Raw genomic sequence first — 27,993 nt, 5'->3', positions numbered from 1 at the left:
CTGTTTTTGTATTTCTTTTAGTCTCCCCGAGTGAAAGAGTTATCAAGTTCTGAGGTAAGTGGTTGTGATTTTTGAGTTGTTAAAGTGTACGGGCTTTTGTGTGGGTTTGGTTTTAATGTTAAGCACATGCTTTCTCTGTAATGGGAACGAGAGTGTTAGTAAGTTGAATGCAGAGATAGCGATCCGGAGCGTGAACGGGCCTTTGCAGCAGCTTGGTGCCACTGCACTTACTTTAAAAGGTGCCCCACAGCCCCAGAATGTTCCTCCTTGCTGGTCTGACCTGATGAATTCCTTGTTGGGCTTGGCCACTTGAAAGGAAAAGTAGGGTTTTTGCATTCATCTGCCCAGGAGTTTGTCCTATGCCACCTTTACTTTTTGGATTTTTTCCCTAGCCTCTTCTCTTGTTAAACAGGTTAGTTTGTCTGTAGTTGCTGCCTCAGCATAATAGAAAATCCTACTACACAGAATCCTGTTAAGCTGGCCTGCGTTATGCTCGTTACCTGAACAGTATAATCATTCCTTGAGTGCTTTCTGTCATACATTTATCCATCTGGCAGTCTGCATTCTGAGCTCGGTATTTGGTTTGACGGCACACATCTTGTTCTTAAAACAATTTGTTTTTGCCCCTATACGTAAAAGTAGCTCTTTGTTCCACTTCATTTGTGTGCATAGTATACAGTTTGGGAACACAGTAATGCACAGGATTTGTGTACATAGTATTGTATTGTTTAAGGCTGAAAACACTGTGCTTCAGCGTATTAATAGGCCACACCTGACAATTTCTACTAGAACTACTGTTCCTTAAGACTTCCTGTTCCTCCTCTTCTTGGGACATGATAGAATTGCATTTTCCTGCCCGGAAACTGCCCGGTGAGGTTATGCGTGACCGTGGCAGTTACTTTGGTCAATGAAATGTGAGCAGAGGGAAGAGCCGCTCCCCCGTTCCCTGGGTTCCCTGGCCTCTGCCACCCTGACCGGAACCCCTGCGTGACAAGCACACCCCACTTAGCCTCTGCTGGCCAGAGGGAGGCAGGAAGTGTGTGCAAGAAGTAATTTTTGGTTTTGTAATTACTGAGAATTTAAGATTATTTGTTATTCTCTAACTTAACCTACCTTGACTAGTTTTTAGTTTCTCTAAAATGGAATGAGGGGGTATTTTAGGGATTATCCGGAGTTTTTCTTGTTAGTCTTCTTGTTCCTTTGCCTAAATAGCTTCTTCCATGCTCATTCTTACGTTCTCATGCTCTTTCCTTTTTGTTGACTTTTAAATTAGGGTAGAATACGCATAACATAAAATTTCCCGCCCTCACCATTTTTAAACATACAGTTCAGTGGCGTTGAGGACCTTCACTCCGTTAGGCACCCATCACCGCCGCCCATCTGCAGAGTTCTCTTCATCCTTCACACCCGAACCTCTGTGCCCAGCACCTCCCCAGCCCCGCCTCCCCCAGCCCCTGGCAGGGCCACTGCACTGTGTCTCTGCTCTGCCTGCTCCCCACGCCTCCCACAAGTGGGGTCGGGGTCGCACAGCAGCTGCCTTTTTGTGACGGGCTTACTTCGCTTAGCATAGTGCCCTGGGTGTTCGCATACGTAAGGTGTGTCAGAATGTCCGTCCTTTTTAAGGCTGAATAAGACTTCAGTGTATGTACACGTCTGTTTATCCATTCGTCTGTTAGTGGTCCAGGACTGCTTATGGAGGTCATGGAGTGGACTCCTGGACCGCTCATGCCTTGTGGCTTCGGCTCCTCCGGGTCTGCACCCGGGAGGGAGTTGCTGCGTGGTGTGGTGACTCTGCTTTTACCTTCCTGAGGGACCGCCGCGCTGTTTTCCCTGGTGGCTGCGCTGTCCTGCGTTCCCACCTGCAGTGCACAGGGTTCTGATTTCTGCACATCCTCTCCTTGCTTTACTGTGTACAACTTCTCTGTCTTTACTGTTGGTAAACATATATTTGAAATAGTGTTAATAATTATATTAACATTTTGAAAACTGATTGTAAAGTTCTGTTTTTCTACCAAAATCCAGAACAAACGAGTAATTTTTGATTCCCTCTTATGATGCTAAATGAATACAAAACTTGACTTCCATGTCTCCTTGATTCTGCTTATGTATTCTGAGCTGTTAGACCTCTTGTATTGCCCTTCTAATTCTTCTTCTCTTTTAACTCTCAGTTTTGACCATTGCATTGATTTCTTTTCACTAACCTTTTTTCTCCAAGTTACATAATTAAAATGTAGGAAAAATTTCAAACATGTAAAATAATATAATAATGTGTATGCTAGGTGTAAAGTTTCATATCCAGTTTGAAAAGTATTTCAGGTATGTTAAGGAATTATTGGTTGATGTCTTTCTTTATAAGTAATAGATAGTCCCTGGACATGGAAAATTGTACCTTCTGTAAGTTTGTATTGCATCCGAAATCTGTGTTTTGGATGTTCTGTTTTTCCGGGCAAAGGGGACAGAGTAGGTGTAGTTAAAAATAAATGTGAGCCCTGACCAGTGTGGCTCAGTTGGTTGGGCACCGTTCCACAAAGCAAATGGTCACTGGTTAGATTTCCAGTCAGGGCACATGCCTGGGTTGTGGGTTCGGTCCCTAGTCGAGGCACATACGAGAGGCAACTGATGGGTGTTTGTCTCTTACATCAGTGTTTCTCTCCCGCTCTTCCTCCCTCCCTCCCCCTCTCTCTAAAAATAAGTAAATGAAATCTTTAAAAAAAAATGATACAATGAACTGCTATTCTGAAGAAGAAATCAGTGTGAGCTCTTACATGCTGCAGCATCACTGACCCTCAGAAAACTACGCTAAGTGAAAGATACGAAAGAATGCATAGTTCAGTGCCGTTGAGTGAAACGTTATTCAAGGGCGTGCATTATATGTGCTTCTGTTACAGCTGTTTCCAACAACCGATCCCGTGGGTACTTTACTTCAAGTTCCAGAACAGATTTCTGCTCATCTACCTCAGCCAGCTGGGCAGACGCCCGCACCGCCAACTCAAGTCTCTCTCCCGCCCCCTGCAGAGCCGGCAAAAACAGCTCAGGTAACACGGGGTCTGCGCTCACAGTTAGCTCTTTGGGGAGATGGTGGAAGCAGAGAGTAATGTAGAGCTGTACATTACATTCCTAATGCAATACGGTCAGTACCTTAGTAGATTTTGAAACAAGTTAGAATTTTTTTTTCACAGTTTTAAATGTATGCAGATGAGAGACTGTTACAAGAATCACACAGGTTTTTATGCAAAAAAAAAAATAACAATGGAAACATTTCAAACATCAAATATTGGGGGGTTAATTCGTTAGCTTTTTATTAGATCCTCCCTTTGTTTAACTTCAAAATGCAGCTGACAGAGTTATCCTGGCACCAGGGAAGCCGTCAGCTGTTCTCTTTTCGTTGACTTGCGTTTGTGTTCCTCATTAACGCTGCCTCCAGCCCGCGATACCACCCTTTTCAAGACCCTCGTCAGTGTTGTCAGGGCCGGTTCCATGAAAACGGGGGTAACGCAACCTGCAAGCCCGCACAGTCAGGCGCACGCAGACTGGGCCCGGGGCCCCGCTGCGAGCCCCCAGGCTGTGCCGCTGCCGCTCCTCCCTCAGGAAGCCTCGGGGACTCCGTCCGACGTGGGCCCTCCTGCTCCGTGCTTGGAGTACGGGCTTCAGCGCCGGTTCACGTGTTAAAGTTAGAGGTTTCATTTTTTTCCAACACTTTAGGTGGAAAGAAGTAAAAACGGAAGTTCTGGTTTTCCTTTTCTCTGACACCCTGGTGGTGGTCTGCCTTCGGAAACCGCTGAGCACTTCCAGCTCATCACGGTGCTAATTCCCTGTAACCTGTGCACCACCCGAGCCGTCCATTGCTGCCCGTCCCACGGGAAAAGATAGAGCTGTCTTATGAAAACGGGTGCAAAGACCAGATTCATTTTATAAACAACTTACATAGGATGTGCATCATCCAGTAAGCAGGAGATGGCTGTCAAGTTTCAGAAAGGATTAGCTCAGCCATTCAAAGACCAGGAACCTCCAGGTCGGGAGGCTTTCCCAGGGGCAGCCAGTTCAGACCCCACCTGTGTGCTGCCACAGGATACACTAGCAGGTTTTCTGAAGGGCAAAGCCCAGCTTGGTGTTTCTCACCCTTAGAGAGAGAAACAGGGATCTGGGGAAAATACAGAATTTAAATGTGGCTCTGTATGGACTTCCACGTGGGTTTGAGAATTACCTTGCCGATCATGTTCGGCTCAGGCTGGCACTCAGCTCCCGTTGCTGCCCTGGAGTGCACCGCCCCCACAGCGGGGGGCATCCTGGGGACCCGGGCGGCCTCGCCCAGAGACCGAGAGGGGTGCTGCCGAGGGGACCCTTCCTCTGCAGGTGCCCGGCACTGGCCACCTGCACGCTTCCCTGTCCAGGCAGTGACTCTCCGCCTCTCCGTGCTTTTCAGGCTCTGTCTTCAGGAGCAGACTCCCAGGAAACCAAGATCCCCATCAGTCTAGTGCTAAGGTTAAGGTAAGCAGACGTCTGTGGTCTGAGTACTCCGAGTACACTGTCTTCTCTTCAGAAGTCACTCCTTGTTCCAGTCGTGTGTGTGCCCGGGAGTAACCGGAGAGGACCATGTGTCTTCCTGGCATCGAGTGCCGTTTGCCCGCAGGTGTATTATTTCCCTCGGAAGTAATAGGAACACTCAGATGACCTGGGTGTTAACACATCAACGGATACATTCTCTCAGTTGTTTCTCCACCCACAGTGACACATTCGTGCGTTTGCAGTATACGCAGTTCAGGTTCAGGAATGTGGCCTTTGTTGCGGAGCAGTTTTTCGGAGAGCAGCCCTGAGTTGGCTTATCTGGAGCTAGTCTTGTAATCGTGACCGAGTAAACGCCCCGGACCCTGAGAGAACTGTCCCAAGAGCGGACTGCTTTCCGACTGTGATAGATCAGACCAAGGCCTGATTCTTAGAAAGGAATGGGAGCACCTCTAAGCATAGTTTGGGTCTGTTTCTCTGCGTTGCAGCAAGTGCTCTAAATTGATGCTTCTTGGTGGGGCCGTGACACATGCTCACAGGAAGTGCCCTAGGTGGCAATCTGTTCGTGTTAGCCCTCTCTCCCTCTGCAGGCAGTTGAATTAGGGTCTGAGGGCATTCTTACCAGAATAGCCATGGGCGTTATATTGCTGTCCTACTCGTAAACACACTTGAAAAAAGATGAGTTTCACAAGCATCGCCTGAGATGGCTCAGGACTTCTTTAACTATTACTAACATTTTAAAAAGAGTTCACCGAATTATATTGACTCATTCCACCTTCCACTTATGAATTCCTGGTCTTTTTCTCATTAGGACCATAATTAGAGATAGCGGTAGCAAGAGCTGTTTTGAAAATGTTTGATTGTACCACTAAGAGCAATGAAATTGTGCCGCAAGTGTGAAGGAAGCAGGTTCGGCTGACTGTCCGTTACAGAAGCCCACTCAGTGTGCCTCGTCTCGTCTCAGACGGCTCTGAGTTAACGGCGTCTTAGTGGTCTCACCCTGTTCTACTTGTGCATAAAGAATGCCTCTGGTCTCTTCTTGAGAATTTGTTTGATACAGCAGTCGATAGGTAGTACCATTTGACATGTGCTGCAGGAAGGTGGGGAAGACACTTGTAAGCGAGATAGTTAGCTTTTTGAGATGGTGGTGTCTTAATGGACTACATTGCAGTCCTGTTTGCGGAGGGGAAGGCTAGATTCTTATTCGCACTGATGAAGACTTTGAAGTTAAATGACCAGAGGAAGTTTAGACCAGCTAGCATGTTACTGTCTTTAAAGATGTGTGTGCTTGGCATGTCCGTTATATCAGTAAAGTGATGCTGAACATTTGATCTTAATTTTAAGCAGCTTTCAGAAAGACCAAATGGGACAATTACGTGGTCAGTTGACTACGTATGGCACTCTGAGCTATTGTGGAAGGCTACCGACAGAAGAGAAAGTGCGATGCCGCACTTGATACTCAAGCCTAGGTCGGATGTTGATTTGAATTATGTCAGAACCAGTTCCAGGTGGTGCACTTGCAGAAGCACAGGTCTGGATGCAGGCGCACAGGGAGGGCGGTGCAGGGGACAGAGTCCCTTGGGGGCAGGTTGTGTTGGAGGAGGGTAGCTGTATTTTGAGCAAAATTTCAGTAACAGTCTCAAGTATTTGTCAAGTAGACCCAAGCCCTCTGCATTGTTGAGATAAAATTTGGGTCCTGAGGAATCAGACACACCTGCCTTTTTAGACATGATGTTCTAATTTCTCCACCTTCAGCTGGGGCTTCCAGGGGGCCTGGTTCATCTCAGGCCATGGGGTGTGTAGTGATTGCTGTAACTTCCTCACCAGTCGCGTGTTTGAATCTATGGGTTTATGTACTAACCCTGCTGCCTTTATGGGCTCAGCCATTTTCCCATGTTCTCAGGCTGCCCCAGCCCTACCTGCCCATTGAGTCCTGTCAAAAAACTGTCTGCAGATTCCCAGCCTGTCAGGACCGGGCACATGCTCTGCGGGAACAGGACAGTCTTTCCTGAGGCCCAGACTTCCTGATGAAGGTCGGCAGAGTCTGTGTACATACCTTCAAAATTGATTTTACACAGTCTGGTTTTTTTTTTTTTATAGGAATTCCAAAAAGGAACTAAATGACATTCGATTTGAGTTTACTCCTGGGAGAGGTGAGTTATCAAAAACACTGGAATCAAAACACCTTTCGATTTCTCCCATGAGCTCTGTTGTGAAAGTTTGTCCTTAAGATACATTTTGCTGTGTTAAAGGATGACAAAATGCCCCGGATTTAAAGGTGTTAGGAATGAAATTAAAATGCAGTTTATTAACTACTAACTCATTTGGAAAACCTAGTACAGTTGACCCTTGAACAGCAAGGGTTTGAACTGCATGGGTCCACTTATACACAGATTTTTTTCAATCAGTACTGTAAATGAATCCCGTCTTAGGATTTTCTTAATAACATTTTCTTTTCTCTACTTTATTGTTTGACTGTAACATACAATACACGTAACATACAGAGTACGCATTAATTGATTGTTTATGTTACTGCTGAGGCTTCCCAGTCCACAGTAAACTATTAGGAGTTACGTTCCAGGGGGAGCCCACAGCTACACACAGATTTTCAGCCGCACTGGCGGCAGCAGCCCCTCACCAACCCCAGCATTGTCCAGGGGTCAGCTGTGTGATGCAGACCAGTAATGAGAATAGCTCTACATCAGCTGTTTACTGTAGGCCAGGTGTGTGCTCTGATAATGTGCATTATCTCATAAAGTTCTCAAAACAGCCCTGTAAATAAAGATAACTATCCACATTGTTTAGATGATGAAATCAAGAGACAGAGGTGAAGTACACTGGCAGCTCACGCAACCAGGAAGAGGTGCAGCTGGAATTCAAACCCAAGTCTGTCCGAGTGCAAAGTTCTCACTCTTATTGCCTGATATGGTTGTCCTCCGTGACAATAAAGAAACAAAGCGTCCAGTCTCCTCTGTCCTGAGGCCGAAACTGAGCCTGTGGTGCATGGTTTCTGGCCACGAATGCCTTCCAGGAACAAGGCTTGTTGCCTGTGTGACCCGGGTCAGGTGTGGGGAGAGCAAGCAGATGCCTGTCCTCCGTGCCGTGCTCAACCTTCTTGCTGTCGTAGTGTCATCAGCATCTAACCACTGAAGAGAACAGATGCAGATGTACAGGGGTGCATTCATCGTACTTTTTTTTTTAAGATTTTATTTATTTATTTTTAGAGAGGGAAGGGAGAGAGAAAGAGAGAGAAACATCAATGTGCAGTTGCGGGGGGCCATGGCCTGCAACCTAGGCATGTGCCCTGACTGAGAATCGAACCTGCGATGCCTGGTTTGCAGCCCGTGCTCAATCCACTGAGCTACGCCAGACAGGGCCACCGTACTTTTTTAAAAAAATATATTTTATTTAGTTATTTTTAGAGGAGAGGGGAGGGAGGGAGAAGGAGAGGGAGAGAAACATTGGTTGGTTACTTCTCACACACCTCCAACTGGGGACCTGGTCTGGAACCCAGGCATGTGCCCTGACCTGGAATTGAACTGGCAACCCTTCGGTTCACAGTCTGACACTCGATCCGCTGGCCCCACCAGCCACGGCTGTTCTCTTTCCTTTTTAAAAACCAGGCAGAGTCACATGTCCAATAACTAACTGAAGTCACTGGTCGTTGGCACAAGTGTGTGCACACCCCCTCCTGAGGTCCTCCCGTTCTCTCTGATGGGCTCGGCGTTCAGCTCTTGGGGGAGAGCAGGATGGAGTCCGTTGGAGGCGAGGTTAATGGGGATCCTCTGTCTCCATCTTTTTAGTTGTTCGTTGCACCTGTTGTCCGCACGACACCATCCAAAATAACTAGATATGAAGAAAGGCCCATCGTAATACAGAAATGACCTGAGCAGAAAACTTGGAGTGTGATCCCCAGAAATGCGAGATTACATTTTGCTTTTCCAAGATTTAACTGAGGGGAAAAAAATACCAGTTTTATTAGCCCTGGAGAAGTCACATGCTTGTCATCACGTCTCAGAGCTCACGGGGCTCGGGTGCCAGGCTGCCCTCAGAATAGGGGTTTCCTCTGTAGCATCACTGTCAGGTGCTTTCCCAACAAGGGCCCGGGACCCCTCTAAACGACACCATTACTTACAAAGTTGTCTTTACGTCGACCTCCACCCCCCCCCCCCCCCCGCCCCGCCTTCCTGGTGCTGCAGACGTAGCGGCGACAGTCGGGCAGTGCCTGCACCTGCTCTGAGAGGAGCGGTGGCGCGCGCGCACAGGAAATGGAGCAGCTTCTCTTCTTTGTCCTTGCAGATACAGCGGAGGGGCGTCTCCCAGGAGCTCATTTCTGCCGGCCTGGTCGATGGAAGGGATCTAGTCATAGGTAACTCCGCTCCGTTCTGCCCTTACGCCCCCGGGCCTCTGTCTGGAACTTGGGACTAGGGGTGCCAGGCTTTGGTTCCATTGAGCATCGGTGGTTCTTGGAGTAGTTCTTGGCCAAGACAATAGGTATTGGGGACCGTCCCTTACAAAAAGGAAAATGGCACTTCTGATTTGCTTTGTGACCTCCGGGGACGGTAAGTGAAAGCCCCCTGGGAGAGTCTGGGAGGGCTGAGGACAAAAACCCCAAGTCCAAGTAAGCGTGGCCACGTCTCATCCATTTTGGAGGATGACCTCTATCTACCCTTGTGGCGCTAAGAGGTCAGCAAGAGTTTTCAGAGACTGAGTCCTGGAAACAGCAGGAAGTAAGAGAAGGTAGTCCGGCCGTACTTACTTATTACTGAGGAAAAAGACCAGTGTCTAGGGCAAATCAGTAAAGCCTTTCTGTGAAGGGCCCCGTAGTAATTTAGACTCCGTGGGTCCTGTTCAGTCTGTCGTTTTCAAAGCGTTCCTAGCTCAGAGGCAGAGCAGAGACGGTCCAGGCCGTAGTTCGCTGGCGTTCGGGTCTGTGAACAGGCAGGCCATACCTACCTCTTGAACCTGGGCGTCTTCTGTAAGTCAGCACAGCATGTTAGAGTTCATTTGACAGTATTCGAGATTTATTTGTGCTACTTGGGATTGAGGTTAAAAGATACTGTCCTTTGGGGAGTGATTTATCTTTCTGCCTCCATTTTAATTGTGCATCGAAAATTCTAAACTACCATTTGAGTTCTTAAAATATGGTTGAAAGCGGATTTACTAAGCTTCTCAGTTCTTTCTCTGTGTGATTACAGTGGCAGCTAATTTGCAGAAGATTGTGGAAGAACCTCAGTCGAATCGATCTGTCACTTTCAAACTGGTATTTGTCTCTTCCCCTTTATTAAACCATCTTACTTAGTACGCACCAGCAGCCTTTGCAGACCGGCTTCCACGTTCCCTGGGCAATGAGACTTTTAAAATACCACACATTGTGTTCACTTAGCGCCCCCAGCCCCTGGGCTGCCGTCTCCCTTTGCGTAGCCCCCCCTCCTCGGCCCCTCCCAGGCAGCCTCCCGCCCGGGCCCTTGACCGTTCTCGGGAGAGATCGTGAGCCACTCTGGCTCCAACTCCGTGCCCGGCCCCCATCCTTTCCAGAAGAGACACCTTCCACCTGCCTCCTGTTTGTTTCCCAGGGTCCTGTGCCCCACTGCCAGCCTTCCCACAGCCCCCTCTCGGTTTTAATCGCCACCCGCAGTTTGTGTATAAATAGCCACAGCCTCTTATTTTGTTTGGTTCTCAGGCATCTGGTGTCGAAGGCTCGGACATTCCCGACGACGGCAAACTCATAGGGTTTGCCCAGCTCAGCATCAGCTAAAGGACCGGCCCGGAAGAGGGGGCCTCGGGAGAGTCCGCAGCTGCGTGTCTCTGTTGCTTCTGTCGGCCCGAACCCACAACTGCCAAAGAACCCGGCAGCGAGCCTCCCAGCTAGGAGCTTTAGGGGTCTTTCTGTATGTTCTTCCTGCCGCCGTCCCCCCTTTCCCACAGGGAAGGAAAAGTTGGATCACCAGTGGCCAGCGTCCCTTTGAAAGAGTTCCGTTAGTAAACTCCCCGCACATGCCCTCTGTTTCCCTCCGGCTGAGAAGCGGCCTGCGTGCCTCAAGGCCCAGGAGGGGGATCTGCCAGCTCGCCTCGCCTGGCCTCGCCTCACTCGGTGCCGGTGCCGGCACCACACCACCGCACTGGCGGACAGGAGCAGGAGCGGACAGGAGCGGCTCTCTGGGGCTTCCTCGGCGGCCCGCTTTCCCACCCCCGACAGGACGTGGGCGTCTCGGGCTCTCTCTGCACCCCCACTGCAGTAGCGATTAAAAGTCGGCTGCTCAGCTGGAGTCCAGAGAATTTAATCTAGCGATTTTTTTTTTTGTATCTGATGTGAATTCTAGCAGCCTTTGTTAGGAAAAAGCACAGCCTCGGATGCAGGCAGCCTAAACTGTCTTCTGGTTTTGTTCCTGATGTCTCCTCCGCGTTCTGCTGAAGCTGCTCTCAGGCACCCCTCGTCCTCCCTCCCGCCCTCCCCGCGGAGAGGGGTGCCCGCCTTAACTTCAGCTGGTGCAAACACCCGACTGTAGTCGGACTTCAGCCATCGGGTCCTTCACGGTGGAACTTGGAACTGTTTTTAGAGAAAACATTGAGTATTGGCTTGTAAACGTGAATTTTTCTCAGCAGTGGTTTTGGACAGAAAAATCATAACTCATATCATTGTGGAAGTTATTTATTTTGAGAATCGACAAAAATTAAACTGAAGCAAAACTCCTCCTCAGTCCTCCCTTGAAAATCCGTTTGCCTGGCCTCCGGGTCCCGAGGAGTGGCAAGGCCGAGATTTCCACAGCAATAAAGGAGGCTCGCGCTGGGCCCCCGCCGGCCGCCCCCAGACGGAAAGTGAAACCACATGTGCCGTGACTTAGGACTTCTGAGTAGACAGTATTCATTTGATTTTCTACAGAAATAATATAAATTATTCTTTAGGTCTTAAAACAAGAGCACTCATAATGCAATACGTGAATAATCAGTGGGGCGGTTTCTCTTCCTGCCGTTTCACAGCCAGCCTTTGTCTAGCTGCAGATGGCCCTGACACTTCGTGTGCGCAGAAGGGATCCTCAGTCCGGCCTTAAACCGACGCACGCAGAAGGGCTTCAGCCCGTGGGGGAGGGAGAGAGGCCCCTCTCGCAGTGGGGCCGGCCCTAGGCAGCACCGCTGGCCTGTGAACAGTGGGATTGCCTCACCCAGTTTTCTCTTGGAGCGTCTCCGAAAGCTGTCCCACAGCTGGCCACAGTTGGCTTGTCACAGCTCCGGTGTCGCCCTGGGCTTGTAGCTTCAGTCACGGGCTTGCTTCGCCTACTCTGGACGCAGAGGCATGTTGGGAAAGGGGTGGATGTTGGGCAGTAGGAGAGGGAATGGGTCTGAGATAGGGGTTGGGAGGAAAGCAGGTTGAAGAGAGGACCAGACACCCACGTCCACGGTCCCCGCGGGACTGTGAGCAGGAGGGAGCCTGTTGTTCCTGGAGAGAGGGAAGGAGGGTGATCAGCTTGCCGGGGGGGGAAAAAGTACGTAGTTCTTTTCTTTTTTCTTCTCTTTTCTTTTTTCTTTTCTTTGGAGGCGGGTAGAGGGAAGGAGGACAGGGAGGGAGGAGGAAGTTGGGAAAGGAGATAGTATCCTGTTGGGGCCAAGACTAGAGGCTGAACGTAGAGTCTGTGTTTCAGTGTTGGGTAAGCCCGTCATGATCTACTTAGGAGTCCGCGGGGCGCGGCGTCACTGGTCTGGCTTTCTGTTTGGGGGGGGCGATCTGAAGCTCAGGCTGGGGGGAGGCTGCAGCCCATCCTTGGGTTCTGTTTCTGCAGCCAGCTGCTGCCCGGGAACCGCGGTGGGACGGGCGCGGCCGTAGAGGGAGCTGGGGCTTTCTCTTTCCTTTCAGTTCATTTTTTGCCCTGCTGGGAATTAGGAGTCGTCACCCAGCCCTAGGACAGTGTTATTTCTTCTTCTGCATGGCGGTGGGCTCTTTGCCGACTGCACAGTGATGCTGAGAATATCAGCGAACGGAAGCTTCCCGGGTGGGACGGCACGTGACCTAGTGAGAGACCTCACTCCTTTCCAGAAGTGGTGGGCGGTTCAGGGTGCACTTCTGTCCTGAGGTCCCCAGGAGTCCCTGGTCCCTGGGGTAGGGACCGACTTTAGCACAAGGTAACATGTGCCAATGCTGTTTGTGAAATGTATGGTCTTTCTAAATGACTGTTGGATTTGTTTGGGGTTTTTTGCTTAAGTTTTGAACCAAATCCTAGAGCCAGCTGATAACTATTTAATAATCTGGAGGATGGAATAATGGTGTATCAATAAATGGAGGTTCCTCCCTATGACGTATGCTAGATTATGGAAGATGTAAAATATTTGACTCCTCCCCCTTTTTTGACTTTGTATTTTGCTGCATGTTTTCTTCATTTTTAATCAATAAAGAGTAAATTGTCTGGTGGTGTAAGGAATCTTTACTTCAGTGGCGAGTAGTGGGAGTGGGCCAGGGAGTCACTACTAAGTTTAATTTTTCATGCAAATACAGAAAAGCTGAAGTGTACATAAACTAAAAAAAAGTACGTGTGATCTACAAATTCGAACAGCTTACAGTCATTTTACGAACAGGGAAACGGCAATCCCAGAAGCAGGGAGAGGGGATCTGCCCAGGGAAATTGGACAGGGCGGGATAGAGTGCTGCCTGTGTTGATTTTTTCTGATTGACTCTGCTCGTGGGTGGGGCGGGGGAGAGATGCCTGATTCCACCTCCCGGGAGTTCCTTTTGGAAAGCTCAGAGCAGGGCCGAGCTGGTCTAATTTGGCTTTGATAATGCAATGGTGAGGTTCCGGGGAAGATTCTAGGCCCTGGGTCTTCGTCCATCTCCTGGGTAAATCAGTGTCTGATCGTAATTCCTTCCCAACAGAAGGTGACCTTTGACCAACAATAGGACTGCCGGTGGGTCTTGGTAATCCAGAGCTCCAGTCCTGGAGCCTTGGGATTGGCAGTGTCAGATCTGATTGGGTTTGTTCTTAAGATAAAGATCATAAAAGTGGACTCTGACTATTGTCAGGACAGGGAGGTGCCCGGTTGTTCAGAAGTGACCACGGTGTATGCAGGGACAAAGGGACAACTTGCCCATTAACTCTAGCAAGATGAAATCTTGTCAAGAGGCCCGATTCCCTAACTCTCCTCCCTTGTAGTAACAATGTGCAGTGCAACAGTTCACGGGTTCCTTCTTTGGGTCAGCTCACCTACCCTTTGATTTTTCCCGAGCAGTTTTAGGTCCCTAGCAAAACTGAACAGAAGGCAGGCAGAGCTCCCATATACCCCCTGAACCTACATGCGCACAGGCCTGCCCACTGTCAACATCCCACACCAGAGGAGCACGTTTATTGCAGCTGATGAACCTACACTGATAACCTCCATTATCACTCAGAGTCCACAGTGCACATGCAGGTTCCCTGTTCCCGCTGTGCATCCTCCGGGTTTGGGCAGCTGCATAATGGCATGTACCCCGTCATCACAGTCGTGCAGAAGGGTTTCTCTGCCCTGCCATCCTCTGTGCTCTGCCTGTCCGTTCCCCTGTCCCCTCTTGTCCCTGGCAACTGCCGATCGTTTTACTGTCTCCATACCTTTGCCTTTTCCAGAACGTCATCTAGTTAGAATCCTACGGTACATAGCCTTTCCAGAATGGTTTCCTTCACTTACATGCATTTAAGGTTTCCCCATGTCTTTCCGTGGCTTGACAGCCCGTGTCTTTTTAGCGTTGAATAACATTCTATGTCTGGATATGTTAATCCGTTCACCTAATGAGAAGTTTGGGCAGTTATGGATAAAAGTGCCATACACATTCATTTTGTGTAGACACGAATTCTCAGCTCGTTTGGGTAAATAACCAGGGAGTCCCATTGACTGTATAGCAGGAGCATGTCTAGTTTTATGAGACGCACCAGCCATCTCTCAGAGTGCCCGGTGAAGGAGAGACCCTGTTGCTTCATGTCCTCACCAGCGTTTGGTGGTGTCGGTGTTTCAGACTCCGTCTGTCATAATAGGTGTGTAGTGGTACCACGTTTTAGTTTACAGTTCTCTGATGACGTGAGCAACTTTTGATAGGCTAATTTGCTATCTGAATATATTCTTCACTGAGGTATCTGTTAAGGTCTAAAGCCCATTTTTTTTAAAGATTTTATTTATTTTTAGAGAGGGAAGGGAGAGAGAGAGAGAGAAAAACATCAATGTGTGGTTGCTGGGGGTCATGGCCTGCAACCCAGGAATGTACCCTGACTGGGAATTGAACCTGGGACACTTTGGTTCCCAGCCCGCGCTCAATCCACTGAGCTATGCCAGCCAGGGCTAGAGCAAAATGTTTTAATTTTAATGAAGTCCAGCTTATCAGTAATTTCTTTCATGGATCATGCCTTTGCTATTGTATCCAAGAGGTCATTACCATGCCCACATCATGCAGATATTCTTCCTATGTTCTGTGAGTTATATAGTTTTGCTTTTTACATTGTCGTCTATGATCCATTTTGAGTTAATTTTTGTGAAGAGTATGAGGTCTGTGTCTAGATTCAGGGATTTATTTTATTTTTTGCCTGTGGATGTCCACTTGTTTCACTGCCATTTATTTAAAAAACTACCTTTGCTCTATTGTATTGCCTTTGCTCCTTTATCAAAGATCAGTTGAATCTGTGAGTCTATTTCTAGGCTCTCTGCTGTGTTCCACTGATGGATGGATCTGTTCTCTTGCTCATGCCATACTGTCTGCAGTATGGTAGCTTTGTGGTTAAGTCTTGATGTCAAGAATTGTCAGTCCTCTGACTCCGTTCTTCCTCAGTCATGTGTTGGCTATTCTGCTTCTTTTGCTTCTCTGTGTAAACTTTAGAATCAGGGTGTCAGTAATCACAAAACAACTCGCTGGGGCATTGACTGGGATCGTGTTTCATTGCTAGGTCAAGTTGCGAAGAATGGACATCCTGACAATATCGAGTCTTCCTATCCGTGAACATAGAATATCTCCCCATTTATTTAGTTCTTTTTTGTTTTTCTTCATCAGTATTTTGTAGTTTCCCTTAAATAGATCTCGCACATAGTTTGTTAGAGTTACACCAGTATTTCATTTCTGGGTGATAACGTGAGGGATACTGTCCTTAATTTCAAATTCCCCTTGTTCATAGTTGTTACACGGGGAAGCGGCAGCTGTGTGTATTAACCTCACACACTGCAGCCTTACTCTGTAGTTACTCGTTAGTCCAGGAGTTTTATGCTGGTGATTCCTTTGGGCTTTTCACATGGATAATCATGTCATCGGCAAACAAAGACAGTTTTCTTTTTTCTTCCCCATCTATATACCATTTCTTCCTTTTTCTTATGTCATTCAATTATGTAGGAGGGTGTCCAGTATGGTGTGGAAAAGCAATGGTTAAACTGAATGTTCAGCCTTCTGTAAAAAAGAAGGAGGAGGAGGAAGAGGAGAAGGAGAAAGAAGAAGAAGAAAGAAGAAGAAGAAGGAAAAAAGCAGCAGTCTGGCCGGGGAGCTCTGTCGGTTCGACAGAGCATCGTCCCGATACGTCACGGTTGTGGTTCCACCCTCCGTCAGGCACGTCCGAGAACCAGCCCATGAGTGATTAAATAAATGGAACCACAAATCAATGTTCCTCTCTCTGCCCTCCCCACCCCTAAAAACATCAATCAATAAAAAAACCTTTTCAAGAAAAGCCATGATGAGAGAAGTTCCCGCCTTGTTCTGAAAAGCTTCTGGTTTCTCATCATCAAACACGATGTTAGCGACAGGCTTTTTGTAGCTGTTCTTGACCGAGTGGAGGAGGTCACCTCTCATCCTTGTCTGCTGAGAATTTTGGGCATGAATGGGTATTGGATTTTGTCAAATGTTTTTTTCTGCATTATTGATGTGATCATGTGATTTTCCCCCCCTTAGCCTGTTGATGTGAAGGATGACATTTAATTTTCAAATGTTGGGCTAGCTTTGCACACCTGGGATAAATCCCACTTGGTCATGGTGTAAAACTCCTTTTCTACATTGTTGTACTCAGGTTGCTACTATTTCGTTGAGGGCTTTTGGCATCCCTGTTCGTGAGAGATACTGCCTGGTAGGGAGTGTGGGGTGGGTGGTGGAGAGGAAAGGGCTCTCCTGCGGCGTCGGGTCCCCTTACCTCTGCTCCCCACGGTCTGCACCACCCGAAATACAGAAATACAGGCTGACTCACGAAAGGCTGCCAGAGGCCGGGCCAGAGAGACGCGGGCATGCTGTATCTGGGACTTTGCCTGCACAGCCCGGCTTCCTCGGGTTCCCTTCCCCCGTGTTCCTCTGCCTATGTCTTAAAATAGTTTAAAGTTGGGAATATGGAAAGGCTTTTTCTTTAGCCTCACCTGAAGATATATTTATTAATTTGAGACAGAGAGGAAGTGGGGAGGGAGGAAGAGAGAGAGAGAAACATCAACGTGAGAGACAAACATCAATCAGTTGCTTTCTGTATGCACCCCAACTGGGAATCGAACCTGCAGCCTAGGTATGTGCTCTGACCAGGGATTGAACCTACAACCTTGTGGTGTACAAGATGACACTCCAACCAAATGAGCCACCCAGCCAGGGCTATAAGGCTTTCTTATTCACACACAAGCAAACAATGTGAATGTGTGTGCATATATACACGTGTATTTTTTTTCCTAGTGTTCTCGTTAAGTCCTCATTCCCAAACTCCCACAACTGAACTAAATGCCATCCAAGGGGAGGATTCCTCTTTGAGATCCTCCCTTTGTCAAGTCCCCAGCCCTGTAAGAATCCCAACTCCAGCAAGGTTAGGGGCAGCCACCACCTGGGCTCCCACAGCTGGGGGCCTGTGGTGGAGAGACTTTGTCCTGTGTTCTTCTGTTGTCATGGAGATTGGCTGGGGTCGCTGGGGCTGCTCTGGGACAGCTGGTATTGATTTTTAGCATTGGCCTTGTCCTTGCGGTGACTCCTAGAGTAGGGATCGAAATGCAGCTCATGGCTCCTCTGTACTTTCTCCGCACTCTCGAACTGTCTTTGGTGCTGAAAAGCAAAGGAATGTGTGCCCTTGGTGGGTCTCCTGGCCCTCACGCTGCCCTGGCACTGCCCGGTGTCGCTTACCACGAGCACCAGGAGCCACAGGAGAAAGATGAGATCGTCAGAGTCAAGAACTGGATTGGTCCACGGGCAGAGTTAATAAATATGGGTCCTTGCAGCTCTCCGAACACGGGCTGGTTGCTAGAAGGGACACTTCGGTATGCCTCTGGGTACTGCAACTACTCTCAGAATTTGGGTTCTATTGAACTGGGTGCAAATTGTTCAGGACGTGGCAGTTGGTGAGGCTGGGGTGAGTCCTGTGTGGTGTTTGGGTGAGACTCTGCCCTGTGTGCTGGGCCTGAGGAGGTTCTCTTGGTTCACGTGAAGCCAGTGTCTATCATGTAGTCAATACAACATCCTCTGATTCTGCAAGCCGGAGTGGACTCTTTTTCATCCCAGCCTTATCTTGCCGGGGAGCTGAGGTGTGAAGGTGGCTCTGGGCAAGGCCAGATTAAACATTAAAGCCGCTATCATCACAGCCAAGAGGAGCGCATAACCCAGGGCCAAGGTGCAGAGCTCCTTGCTCGTCGCAGGCTGAGGACCTGGTGACCAGTAGACATGGCTCCGTTTTCTCAGGTCCTGACCGAAATCGGCGACTTCGGTCGCTTTCAGATACAGCTGCTGCTGCTGCTGTGTGTCCCCAGCTTTCTGTGTGCTTTCTTCACGTTTTCCCAAGTCTTCATGGTCCTGGAGGAGGAGATCCACTACTGTTCAGTGGCGTGGGTCAAGAACCTCACCTTGAACCTGAGCGCTGCTGAGCAGCTGGCCTTGAGTGTGCCGCTGGACGCTGCAGGCAACCCTGAGCCCTGCCTCATGTTCCGGCCTCCCCCTGACGGTGCCAGCCTGGAGGACATCCTCAGCCACCGCTTCAATGAGACACAGCCTTGCGAGGCGGGCTGGGACTATCCTGAACACAGGCCCCTGTCCCTGAAGCGCGAGGTAGGCTGCCTTTTTGGCTGGCGGTCCCCCTGTTTCTGGTCTGTCAGTGCCTGGCCTTACGCTTTGCCCTCCGCCACCGAGGTCGCTGCCTTTGTCTCACCCCAGGCCCCCTTGCCTGAGTGATTGCCCATTGATGCGCCTGCTTTTCTTTTTTGCTAGTCATCCTGTTTTTCCCTGTCTTCTGCCCTCTAGCCCTGTCTACGCCTCTGTCCATTTTCTGTGTTCTCTCTGCCCATCTGTCCATTCATCTTTGCCTGTCCTTTTGTCTGTCCTTCTGCCTGTCTGCCCAGTTGCCTGCCTTCTTCCCGTGCCCTCCTGATTTTCTGTGTCGGTGCTTTTCTCTCTCCCATGGTCTCACCTGTCCGTCCACTTGCCTTTGTGTTTCAGCCTGCCCTGCGTGTGTGCCTCCTCACCAGTCTCCCTGTGTTTTCCTGACGCCCTGATGCTCTCTCCTGCCCTGTCCACCCATCTGCCTTCCTGCTCACTAGACTTGGGCTTCCTGCCTTTCACCTTCTCTCTTCTGATCTAACCTGCCGACCTCCGGGATGCTGGCAGACACCCACGGCTCTAGGACTTGTCCTGTTGAATACTGAGCTTTGGCTTGTGCTAACACATTCATTCTGCTGGAGGGACCCAGACAGAGATGCGGGAAGATTCCCACGCCCTCTGCCTCAGGTAAAGAAGACACCTCAGGGAGCACCTAGGCCCACTCTGTTTCTTCCTCCGTGGTGGGAGGAGGCTCAGAGCGGGGATGGGACCTCTCCAGGGTGATGTCATGAGCTGACTGTGGAGCTGGGGCTCTCACATGGGCTCGTGCTTCCCAGGTCCCCACAGGAGCCGGATGTTCCTCGAAGGATCTGTGCAGCTGTCACCTTTGTGGTGGCAAATGCTGAGCCTTTGTGGAGAGGGCAATCTGGAGTCCAGAGATCGGACATTTGTTTTTTTCCCTCTATGGGTAGAAAAGTCTGTTCTTTCTTTCTTTCTTTCTTTCTTTCTTTCTTTCTTTCTTTCTTTCTTTCTTTATTTCTTTCTTTCTTTCTTTCTTTCTTTTTCTTTCTTTCTCTCTCTCTCTCTCTCTCTTTCTTTCTTTCTTTCTTTCTTTCTCTCTCCCTCTCTTCCTTCCTTCCTTCTTTCCTTCCTTCCTTAATTTTTAAATCATTTTTACTTTTCAATTGCAGTTGACATACAAAATTATATTACCGTCAGGAGTCCACACCAGTGACTAGACATTTGTGTGACTCACTGATCATCCCGATAAATCTCACAGCCATCTGACACCACACGTGGTTATTAGAATATTATCAGCTATCTTCACCAATGCTGCACTTTACATCCCAATGACTGCTCGGTAACTATCAATTTGTACTTAATCCCCTCCCTCACCTTTTTCCCCCACCCCCGAACACCCCATCTGGCGGCCATCAAAATGTCCTATCTATGAGTCTTTCTGTTCTGCTTGTTTGTGTATTTTGTTTTTTAGGTTCAAATGTTGATAGATATGTATTTATTGAGGTTTTATTGTTCTTTTTTTTAAAGTTTGACTTCTTTTTTATTATTTATTTATTTATTTTTAGAGAGGAAAGGGGGGGGGAGGGGGAGAGAGATTAATGTGTGGTTGCTGGGGGCCATGGCTTGCAACCTAGGCATGTGCCCTGACTGGGAATCGAACCTGTGATGCCTGGTTCGCAGTCCGCGCTCAATCCACTGAGCTACACCAGCCAGGGCTGTTCTTTTTTTTTATTCTTTTCTTTTTCTTAAGAAGACCCTTTAATGTTTTTGCTTAATACTGGTTTGGTGGTGATGAACTCCTTTCACTTTTTCTGGGCTGGGAAGCTCTGTATCTGCCCTTCAAATCTAAATGATAGCTTTGCTGGGTGGAGTAATTTTAGCTGTAGGTGCTTGCTTTTCATCACTTCGAATATTTCTTGCCCATCCCTTCCGGCCTACAAAGTTTCTGTTGAGAAATCAGCTGACCGTCTTATGGGAGCTCCCTTGTAGGTAACTAACTGCTGTTCTCTTGCTGCTTTAAGATTCTCTCTTTGTCTTTGACCTTTTGCATTTTAATTAGGGTGTATCTTGGTGTGGGCCTTTTGAGTCCATCTTGTTTGGGGTTCTCTGTGCTTCCTGGACTTGTATGTCTATTTCCTTCACCAAGCTAGGGAAATTTTCTGTCATTTTTTCAAATAGGTTTTCAATTTCTTGCTCCCTCTCTTTTCCTTCCGACACCTCCATGATGTGAATGTCGGTATGCTTGAAACTGTTCTGGAGGACAATTGTTCCTTACATTTTCCTCATTCTTGGGGGGTTCTTTTTTCTTCTTGCTGTTCTGATTGGGTGTTTTTTGCTTCCTGATATTCCAAACCACTGACTTGATCTCAGCGTCTTCCACTTTACCACTGATTTCCCTGTACATTGTTCTCTATTTCAGTTAGTGTATCCTTCATTGCTCACTGGTCCTTTTTTATCCTGTTGAGGTTCTCACTAAATTCTTTGAGCGTCCTTATAACCGGTTTTGAAACTCTGCATCTAGGAGACTTCTTGTCTCCATTTGTTAATTTCTTTTTTCTGGAGTTTCGTTCTGTTCTTTCTTTGACTCCTCCTTTTGGCAGCCTCCCTATGTTTGTTTCTGTGTTTTAGGTAGAGCTGCTACATCTCCTAGGCTTGGTAGAATAGCCTAATGTAGTGGGTGTCCTATAGGGTCCACTGGCATAGCCTCCTCAACCAGTCAAGCTGGGCATTCCAGGTGCACCCTCCATGTGAGTGTGTACACCCCTCCCCTTGTAGTTGAGCCTTGGTTGTTTTTGGCACATCAGTGAAGGGATTTACCCCAGGCTGATTAGCTGCAAGGATTGGTTGCCACCACCGACCACCATAGAGGATCAGCTCTGTAGAGACCCATCCCACAGAGCTGGACTTACTTCAGCGGGGCATTGGTGCCCATTATGTTCACCCCTGGAGGGTGTCGCCTGTAGAAGTGGTTGGGTGGTGATGCTTCAACATAATCTAAAGTTGTCCACTGGGTGTGCTGGCTCTGGAGCGTCCTGGGAGGCAGAGGTACAGACCAAGGTCAGCCACTGCCTGTGTTTTGCCTGGAGCCACCCGGCATGAGCTGCAAAGTGAGCTGCAGACAGCTGCTACTCATGCTGGGCTTGGGGGTGCCCAAGTGGCCAATGGACAGACAGGTGAGGACCAAGCTGGGAACCAAGGCCGGCTGCTGCTGTGGGACCTAGGGTTAGCTGCTTAACCTCTCCTTTCCTTAGGGGAATAGGAGTAAGTCAAGGATTGTTGTCAGAATTCTGTGAGACAATGGACGTAAAGCATGGGGCATAGCACCCCACACAGATAAAGCACTTAAAAGGTATTAGTCATTGTTGCAAAGCTATCTCTATGCGCTCTGGAGGACAGCTCACATGTCATGTTCCCCCACAAACATTCGTGTATGGAGCTGAGCTGTGTAGGGGGCACAGAACTCCATGAGAGACCCAGAAACCAGTGGGGTTAGGGATGATCACAGGACTTACTGTGTGGGCACGTGCAGTAAATGTGTACAGAGCTATATGGGCACATGTGTTTCTCCCAGGGGTTCCCACTTTGTCTGTTGGGTTCTCTCTGTGTGTCTCCAGGTGTGTTGCCCACCCCACACCCTCTGCTCTGACACCCCCACCGTGTTCCTGTGCATGCACACTCCGTCCTAACTGACCTTCCTCAAGGCACGTGTGAGGGCCCCTTAGTATTCAAGTTGCCTATGAATGGTGATCCTCAGGGGGGGTTTTGCTTGCAGGTGTGAAAACTTGGGAGGCCCCGGTGGGTCCCAGGGGTTTCCTGGCTGTGGGAAGAGGCCCCATCTTTGCCAGGGAGCAGAATCTGTGCTCTGCCAGAGGTCCCCAATCTCTGCATCCTTCATGTGTCCATCACCTTCCATGGCCTCTCCAGGACATGTGAGAGAAACATGTCACAGTTTTATGTACGAAGGACGTTCTCCCCCTGCAAGCAACTTAAGCATTTATGTCCTCACAATTTAATAGCTGTTTAAAAAAAAATAAGACACATCCATTGAAAGAACCCATTTTTCTTTCATTATTTTTTTGAATTTATGTTTATTGTCTTTTTCCCGTGACTGTTTGCCCCCCTTATATCCTCTTCTGCCTCCACCCACCCCCTCCCTGCTGTGCCTTGTTTCATTCTTAAATAAATGCAATGAACAGAACGCATGTGCCTACTGGGAACAATACAACTTCCCAGTCCTTGAACGCCACCACCCTTGTGTTCCAGTCCACGTTGACTTTCTCACGGTTCTTGCTTCTTTTCACAGCAACTGCCAAAAATACCACTTCCCACAAAGCTGATGTCACTGAGAGCAGCATGACCTCATGCTGAAAAAGCTCTCCCGGCTAGGCTAGTAGTAGTTGGTGTGACATCAGACAGAGGTTGCCTATTGGATGTCTTTTCCTTCAGTGTTTTCAAGATCGCGCTGTGCCCCAGAAGTTCCCTTGGGTCCCCCCGGGCTGACTCGGCACGCAGTTTGTGAACTGAGGGTAGCTGCCCTGGGAAGTCTGTAGTGGGTGGCCTAGGCGACAAGGGACTGGCCCCCGGCTGCCCCTAGACTCGCACCTGTCTGTGTCTGCCTCAGTTCAACCTGGTGTGTGACCGGAAGCACCTGAAGGAGACCTCGCAGTCAGTGTACATGTCGGGGCTCCTTGTCGGCGCTTTCATCTTCGGGCCCCTCTGTGACCGGTAAGAACCTTGACCGAGCGCATTCCTTACCTGGCGTGTTCTCAGGTGTCTGGCACAGGGCTGAGTTTCCTCCTCGTGTGTGGCTCCCCGGGTAGGACCCTGTGTCCTCCCCCCACAGGGAGCCCAGGGCTGGGCTGGTCTCCCTCCCTTCCCCTCCTGGACTGTCCCCTTTTCACTTCAGGATTGGTCGAAAACCTAGTACCCTGATACAGATGCTGCTGTTCGCCCTCATCGGCCTGGCCACGGCCTTTGTGCCCAGCTTTGACCTCTACCTGGTCATGCGCTTTGCTGTGGCCACTGCCGTCGCTGGGTATGCCGTAACCAATTCCAGCTTACGTGAGTGTCTGACCCTGAAGCCTTCAGCCCCAGGGTGAGGCCCTGGGGACCCACCTCATTCCCCAGACTGCCTGAGGGGGCCTGGGCAGGTACCCACACCTGAGGTGGTCACACCTGCGCTTCCTGGGTTGGGACCACCGACAGGGTGGCTTCTTGGGACATGGGGCGTGAGAGGGCAGGGCTGGGCCCAGTCTCAGCCTCTCTGTCCGCAGTTGCAGAGTGGGTGGGGCCCTCGAGGCGGACTCAGGCCATGGTCCTGTGCCACTGCGGCTTCTCCATTGGGCAGATAGCCCTCGCGGGACTTGCCTACGGCGTCCGCAACTGGAGGCTCTTCCAGATCACCAGCACCGCACCCATCTTTCTGCTCTTCTTCTACTTCTGGTGAGGAGAGGCTTCCTGGGGCAAGCCACCCTAGGTTAGCTGTGCTCCCCTGGGGCTGGGGTGTCACCCTCACGTTCTCCTCATGGGACCCCCAGAGATGTGTCTGGGAGAGGGAGCCTGCTAGGGCTGTGGGGTTCCCTGTGCCCTGGGATGGCCAGGAAGGCCCCGGGGGTCTGGGGGCCTGGGGGGCCTGTAGGACTCCATGCTCCCAGTCACAGCCATTCCTGACCTGCAGGGTTCTGCCAGAGTCTGCCCGGTGGCTCCTGACCCGGGGCAGGGTCGAGGAGGCTAAACGATTGATCCAGAAGGCGGCCTCAGTCAACAGGCGGAAGCTCTCCCCAGAGCTGCTGAGCCAGGTACCTAGGGCCAGGGACCCTGCCTACCCCCTCACCTGACTCCCACAGACCACTCTGCCGGCCCCTCACACGGCATCTTCCTCCCAGCTGGCCCTAGAGAAGACAGGCCCCTCAGGGAATGCCCTGGATCTGTTCAGACACCCCCAGCTCCGGAAGGTGACCCTGATTCTCTTCTTTGTCTGGTGAGTGCACTGGGGTCCCGGCCCCTCCCTGAGGCCGCAGCCAAGGGCTGCCCCTTCCCTGGTGTGTGTCAGTGGGGTGCAGAGGGTCTGTGGCGGCCCTCCGGCTGGGAGGGGCTGGGCAGGGCTGGGTGGGAATGACTCAGTGTCTCCCTGACTGTGCTGCCGTCTCCTGTTGTGACTTCTGGCCAAGCCAGGCCTCTCTCTCTGTGAGTGCGGTGGTCTCATCACCCAGAAGTGACAGGGACCCTCGGATACTTCATAGGTTTGTGGACAGCCTGGGATACTACGGCCTGAGCCTCCAAGTGGGGGACTTTGGCCTGGACATCTACCTCACCCAGCTCATCTTCGGAGCAGTGGAGTTGCCCGCCCGCTACTCCAGCACCTTCATAATGCAGACGTTCGGCCGCAGGTGGAGCCAGCTGGGGGCTCTGGTCATGGGTGGCCTCATGTGCATCACCATCATCTTCATCCCAGCAGGTACCAGGCCTGGCGCTCCCCTGTTCCCACCGGCCCTCGCTCACCTGTGGCCCATTGCTTCTCTTTCCGGAGGGAGGGTTTCCCTGGGGTTCGGGTACAGAAGGGGTGCAGAGTCTGCGTGGACCTGGCAGGGGCAGGGCCCAGGTGATGGGCCCGCCTGCCCTCTGCGTGGCTGACCAGCATCCTCCGCCAGATCTGCCCGTAGTGAGCACTGTGCTGGCCGTTCTGGGGAAGTTCGCCACAGCCGCTGGGTTCATGATCTCCTACGTGTACACCGCTGAGCTCTTCCCTACCATCATCAGGTAATGGCTGCTGGTGCGGCTCCTGCTCCCTGGCCGCCCCCCACCCCCCACTCCCTGTCCGTCCACAGCTAGCTTTCAAGGCTGGCTCTGGGGCAGCGGTGCTGGCTGGGGGCCAGCCCCCCAGGGCAGCCAGCCCAAACCCCAAGTGGGCCAGAGGCTGGCGGAGGACAAATCCCGGCCATGTCGGGACTGGGATACGGAGTAAGTCTAAGAAGAGACGGCTCAGAAGGAGGAGCAGTTGGGGCGGTGGGGCGGTGGCGGGAGCAGGAGAGCAGCCGGCTGACCGAGTGGCCTGGAGGCGGCAGGAGCAGGGCCCTCGGTTGGACTCCCAGGGGGTCAATGTGCGGGAGGAAGGCAGAGCGGGCTGGGTGAGCGGGGCGGGGGGGGGGGGGGCGGCCCTGCCGTAACTGCGGGCTGTAACGAGGGGTCTTCTCCTGAGGGAGTGTGCAGGGGTGGCGCTGTGGCCCGCCAGGAGCGGAGGCCGGGCCTGCTCAGTGGGCACCGGCCTTCCCCCAGGCAGACGGGCATGGGGCTGGTGGCCATCTTCTCGAGGATCGGGGGCATCGTCACGCCCCTGGTGATGCTGCTGGGTGACGTCCACAAGGCCCTCCCCATGGTGGTCTACGGCAGCCTCCCCATCGGGGTGGGCTTACTCTGTTTGCTGCTGCCCGAGACACGGGGCCAGCCCATGAAGGACACCATCCAGGACCTGGAGCAGGGGCCGCGCCCACGGTGAGCTGCGTGTGGGTTTTCCCTGAAGCCCAGGGCCCTGGCTCCACACCGGTGGTCCCTGTGTCCGAAGCACAAGCCTCTACTGCACCGCACCGTTTGCCCGCTGTCACTTAGAGAGACCAGTGTTGGGGGAGGGGGGGCTGTGGTTTAGGAACCCCAGACATCTGGCTGGTGTTGGGTTAGAGTCCCGCTCCTCTGGGGGGTGGCAAGGGACACTCCTATGGGACCAGTTCCCGGTCAGCCAGTGACGGCCTTTTGTCCCCTGTAGGACCCTGGAGGCAGAGCCCCCCGAACATGGGGCACAGGCCTCAGGAAGAACGTCCAGCCCGGGGGTGGCTGTCGTGGGCAGCACACAATTCTGATTTCACTCCCCTGGACACGGGTGGGACCTGTGCGCGAGACCAGCTTCGCTGACGGAGGCACCTAACTCCGGCACCAGCGCCGACTGCCAGGCCCCCGTGCCCAGGAGCGGCTGGGACAGGGCCTCTCTCCTCCCATCACCTTCCTTATCCCCGGAGCCCCACCCCCCACCCCCTCTTCTGGGTTAGGGTCTTGCTCTTAACTTCTCTGATAGTCTTGTGGGGGGTCTGGCTCCCCGATCCCCTCCATCTGGGTTCCGCCTGCCCTCCTCACACCGTCAGACCCGGAACACCTAGGTAGGGCCTTTCCCAGGGTGCTCCATAGGAGGAGAAAACGTGAAGTTGAGTTCTCTGTCCGGGCCGGAGGACGAAAAGGCTGTGGGTCAGGAGAGGTGGCGGTTCCTTCTAGCAGCAGGACCAGGCCCCTCTGGCCCAGGCAGGGGTCCCACAGGACATTGGATCCTGCTGAGAGAAGACTCTAGGTCAGGGGACAGCGAAGCTTCGGTCCCGTATGCTCTTCAAAGATCCTCCATTCCGCCCTCCGCAGTCCGCTCACGGCCAACCTGGGTGGCTCGGGGACCACGCGGAGGTGGGCTCTGCCCCTCTCTGTGTCCCCTCCCCCCTTTCACAGTCTGCTGCCTCTGGCTCCCAAAGGGCCCAGACAAGGAGAAGGGGGAGAACAGCAAGGTCTTCGATTGGCTGCTGCCAGATGTATCCCCTTCCAGGTCGTGCTTGGTGATCACGCGTCAGTGCACCCCCGAGGGCGTCAGGAAGTCCGCGCCTCCACGGGCACATCTGTGGCTGCCCGGCGATCCCCTAGGGACCTTTGTGCTGTTCCTTCATCTAACCAATGTCCTCGCGCTGACCTCCCCAGCGCTGGCTCCCACTGCGGGCACACCTGACCTTACAGGACGGCCCTCAGCTGTGGTCCCTCGGGCCAGCCCACCTGGCCCAGCAGCTAGCTGCTCAGCCCACAAGGATACCGTACATCCTTGTGCCACCAAGAGCATGGAGAGAGACTGGTTGGCCGCTACGCCTTCCTTTGCCAGGCCTCCGAGGGCATTCCAGCTGAACCCTGTCCTGAGAGAGAGAGGTCCCCGTCTCTCCTCCTCACAGGCAGCCCAGCCCCAAAGAGGGTTCTGGCAGAGCCTCCCCCCCTCAGCTCCCCTTCCCTTGTGGAGCCTGGAGGCGGTGGGAGGTGCTGGACCAGTTTTCCTGCCTTTGTCAACCCAACAGGGAAGCGTCCAGCAACTCTCTTGTGAATACATGGGTAGTTGTTACTCACAGTTCTCAGCTATGAAGGGATGGAGAAACGTCGTGATTTGCTCCCTGCTGTGTACCCAGTCTGGCATCCCAGGCTAAAAGTCTTCCTTTGGGGACAGTGAAAAGTCTTTCTTGGCTGAAATTGCCAAGGAGAGAAAGAAAAAGCCTGGAGAGGAGTGGGGAAATGGCCATTTCAAAGCGGGGAGGCCGTCTGCAGCCCTAAGGCGTGGACACTTGTGTCCCTGTGAGGCAGTGACCTTCGGTCCTGGAAAGAGACTTGAAACAGGCTCTTGACTGACACCGAGAGAAATGCAGAACTCACCCACCGCCTCGGGCAAGCATTCAGAGACTGTGCTGTCTTTACTATGGCAGTGCCCCTGGGAG

At 51.3% G+C, this 27,993-nt stretch overlaps 2 protein-coding genes and 1 long non-coding RNA gene across 5 annotated transcripts in view; 2 read left to right on the top strand and 1 right to left on the bottom strand.

The window, feature by feature from the left end:
* Window positions 1-11,978, top strand: part of OXSR1 (oxidative stress responsive kinase 1) — a 72,674-nt gene extending 60,696 nt beyond the window's left edge. Inside the window, exons 12-18 of one of the 3 annotated variants that reach the window (XM_036030505.1) lie at window positions 22-54; window positions 2,889-3,035; window positions 4,424-4,488; window positions 6,604-6,656; window positions 8,803-8,872; window positions 9,702-9,766; window positions 10,187-11,978. In XM_036030505.1, coding sequence (XP_035886398.1) covers window positions 22-54; window positions 2,889-3,035; window positions 4,424-4,488; window positions 6,604-6,656; window positions 8,803-8,872; window positions 9,702-9,711 — 378 coding nt within the window. In that variant the 3' untranslated portion in view covers window positions 9,712-9,766; window positions 10,187-11,978. Of the gene's footprint in view, window positions 1-21; window positions 55-2,888; window positions 3,036-4,423; window positions 4,489-6,603; window positions 6,661-8,802; window positions 8,873-9,701; window positions 9,767-10,186 lie in introns of all 3 variants that reach the window. The other 2 variants (XM_028518655.2, XM_036030506.1) reach the window with 2 other exon arrangements.
* Window positions 1-16,957, bottom strand: LOC118501561. Its single transcript, XR_004904184.1, has 3 exons — window positions 16,945-16,957; window positions 5,589-5,593; window positions 1-135 (listed from the first exon to the last, which is right to left on the bottom strand). It is a non-coding gene; the product is annotated as an uncharacterized LOC118501561 (long non-coding RNA).
* Window positions 16,958-17,047: 90 nt separating this feature from the next.
* Window positions 17,048-26,368, top strand: SLC22A13 (solute carrier family 22 member 13). Its single transcript, XM_028519005.2, has 10 exons — window positions 17,048-18,487; window positions 23,118-23,221; window positions 23,403-23,557; window positions 23,770-23,938; window positions 24,174-24,294; window positions 24,382-24,476; window positions 24,739-24,953; window positions 25,147-25,255; window positions 25,772-25,987; window positions 26,256-26,368. The coding sequence occupies exons 1-10, from the start codon at window positions 18,107-18,109 to the stop codon at window positions 26,347-26,349; spliced, it is 1,659 nt and encodes a 552-aa protein (XP_028374806.1). The 5' UTR covers window positions 17,048-18,106; the 3' UTR covers window positions 26,350-26,368.
* Window positions 26,369-27,993: the final 1,625 nt, after the last annotated feature.

This window comes from Phyllostomus discolor, chromosome 7 (assembly GCF_004126475.2).
Source record: "Phyllostomus discolor isolate MPI-MPIP mPhyDis1 chromosome 7, mPhyDis1.pri.v3, whole genome shotgun sequence".
NCBI classification, from domain to species: domain Eukaryota; kingdom Metazoa; phylum Chordata; class Mammalia; order Chiroptera; family Phyllostomidae; genus Phyllostomus; species Phyllostomus discolor.
The sequence above is the reverse complement of the archived record's forward strand: the minus strand, read 5'-3'. Positions and strand labels throughout refer to the sequence as shown.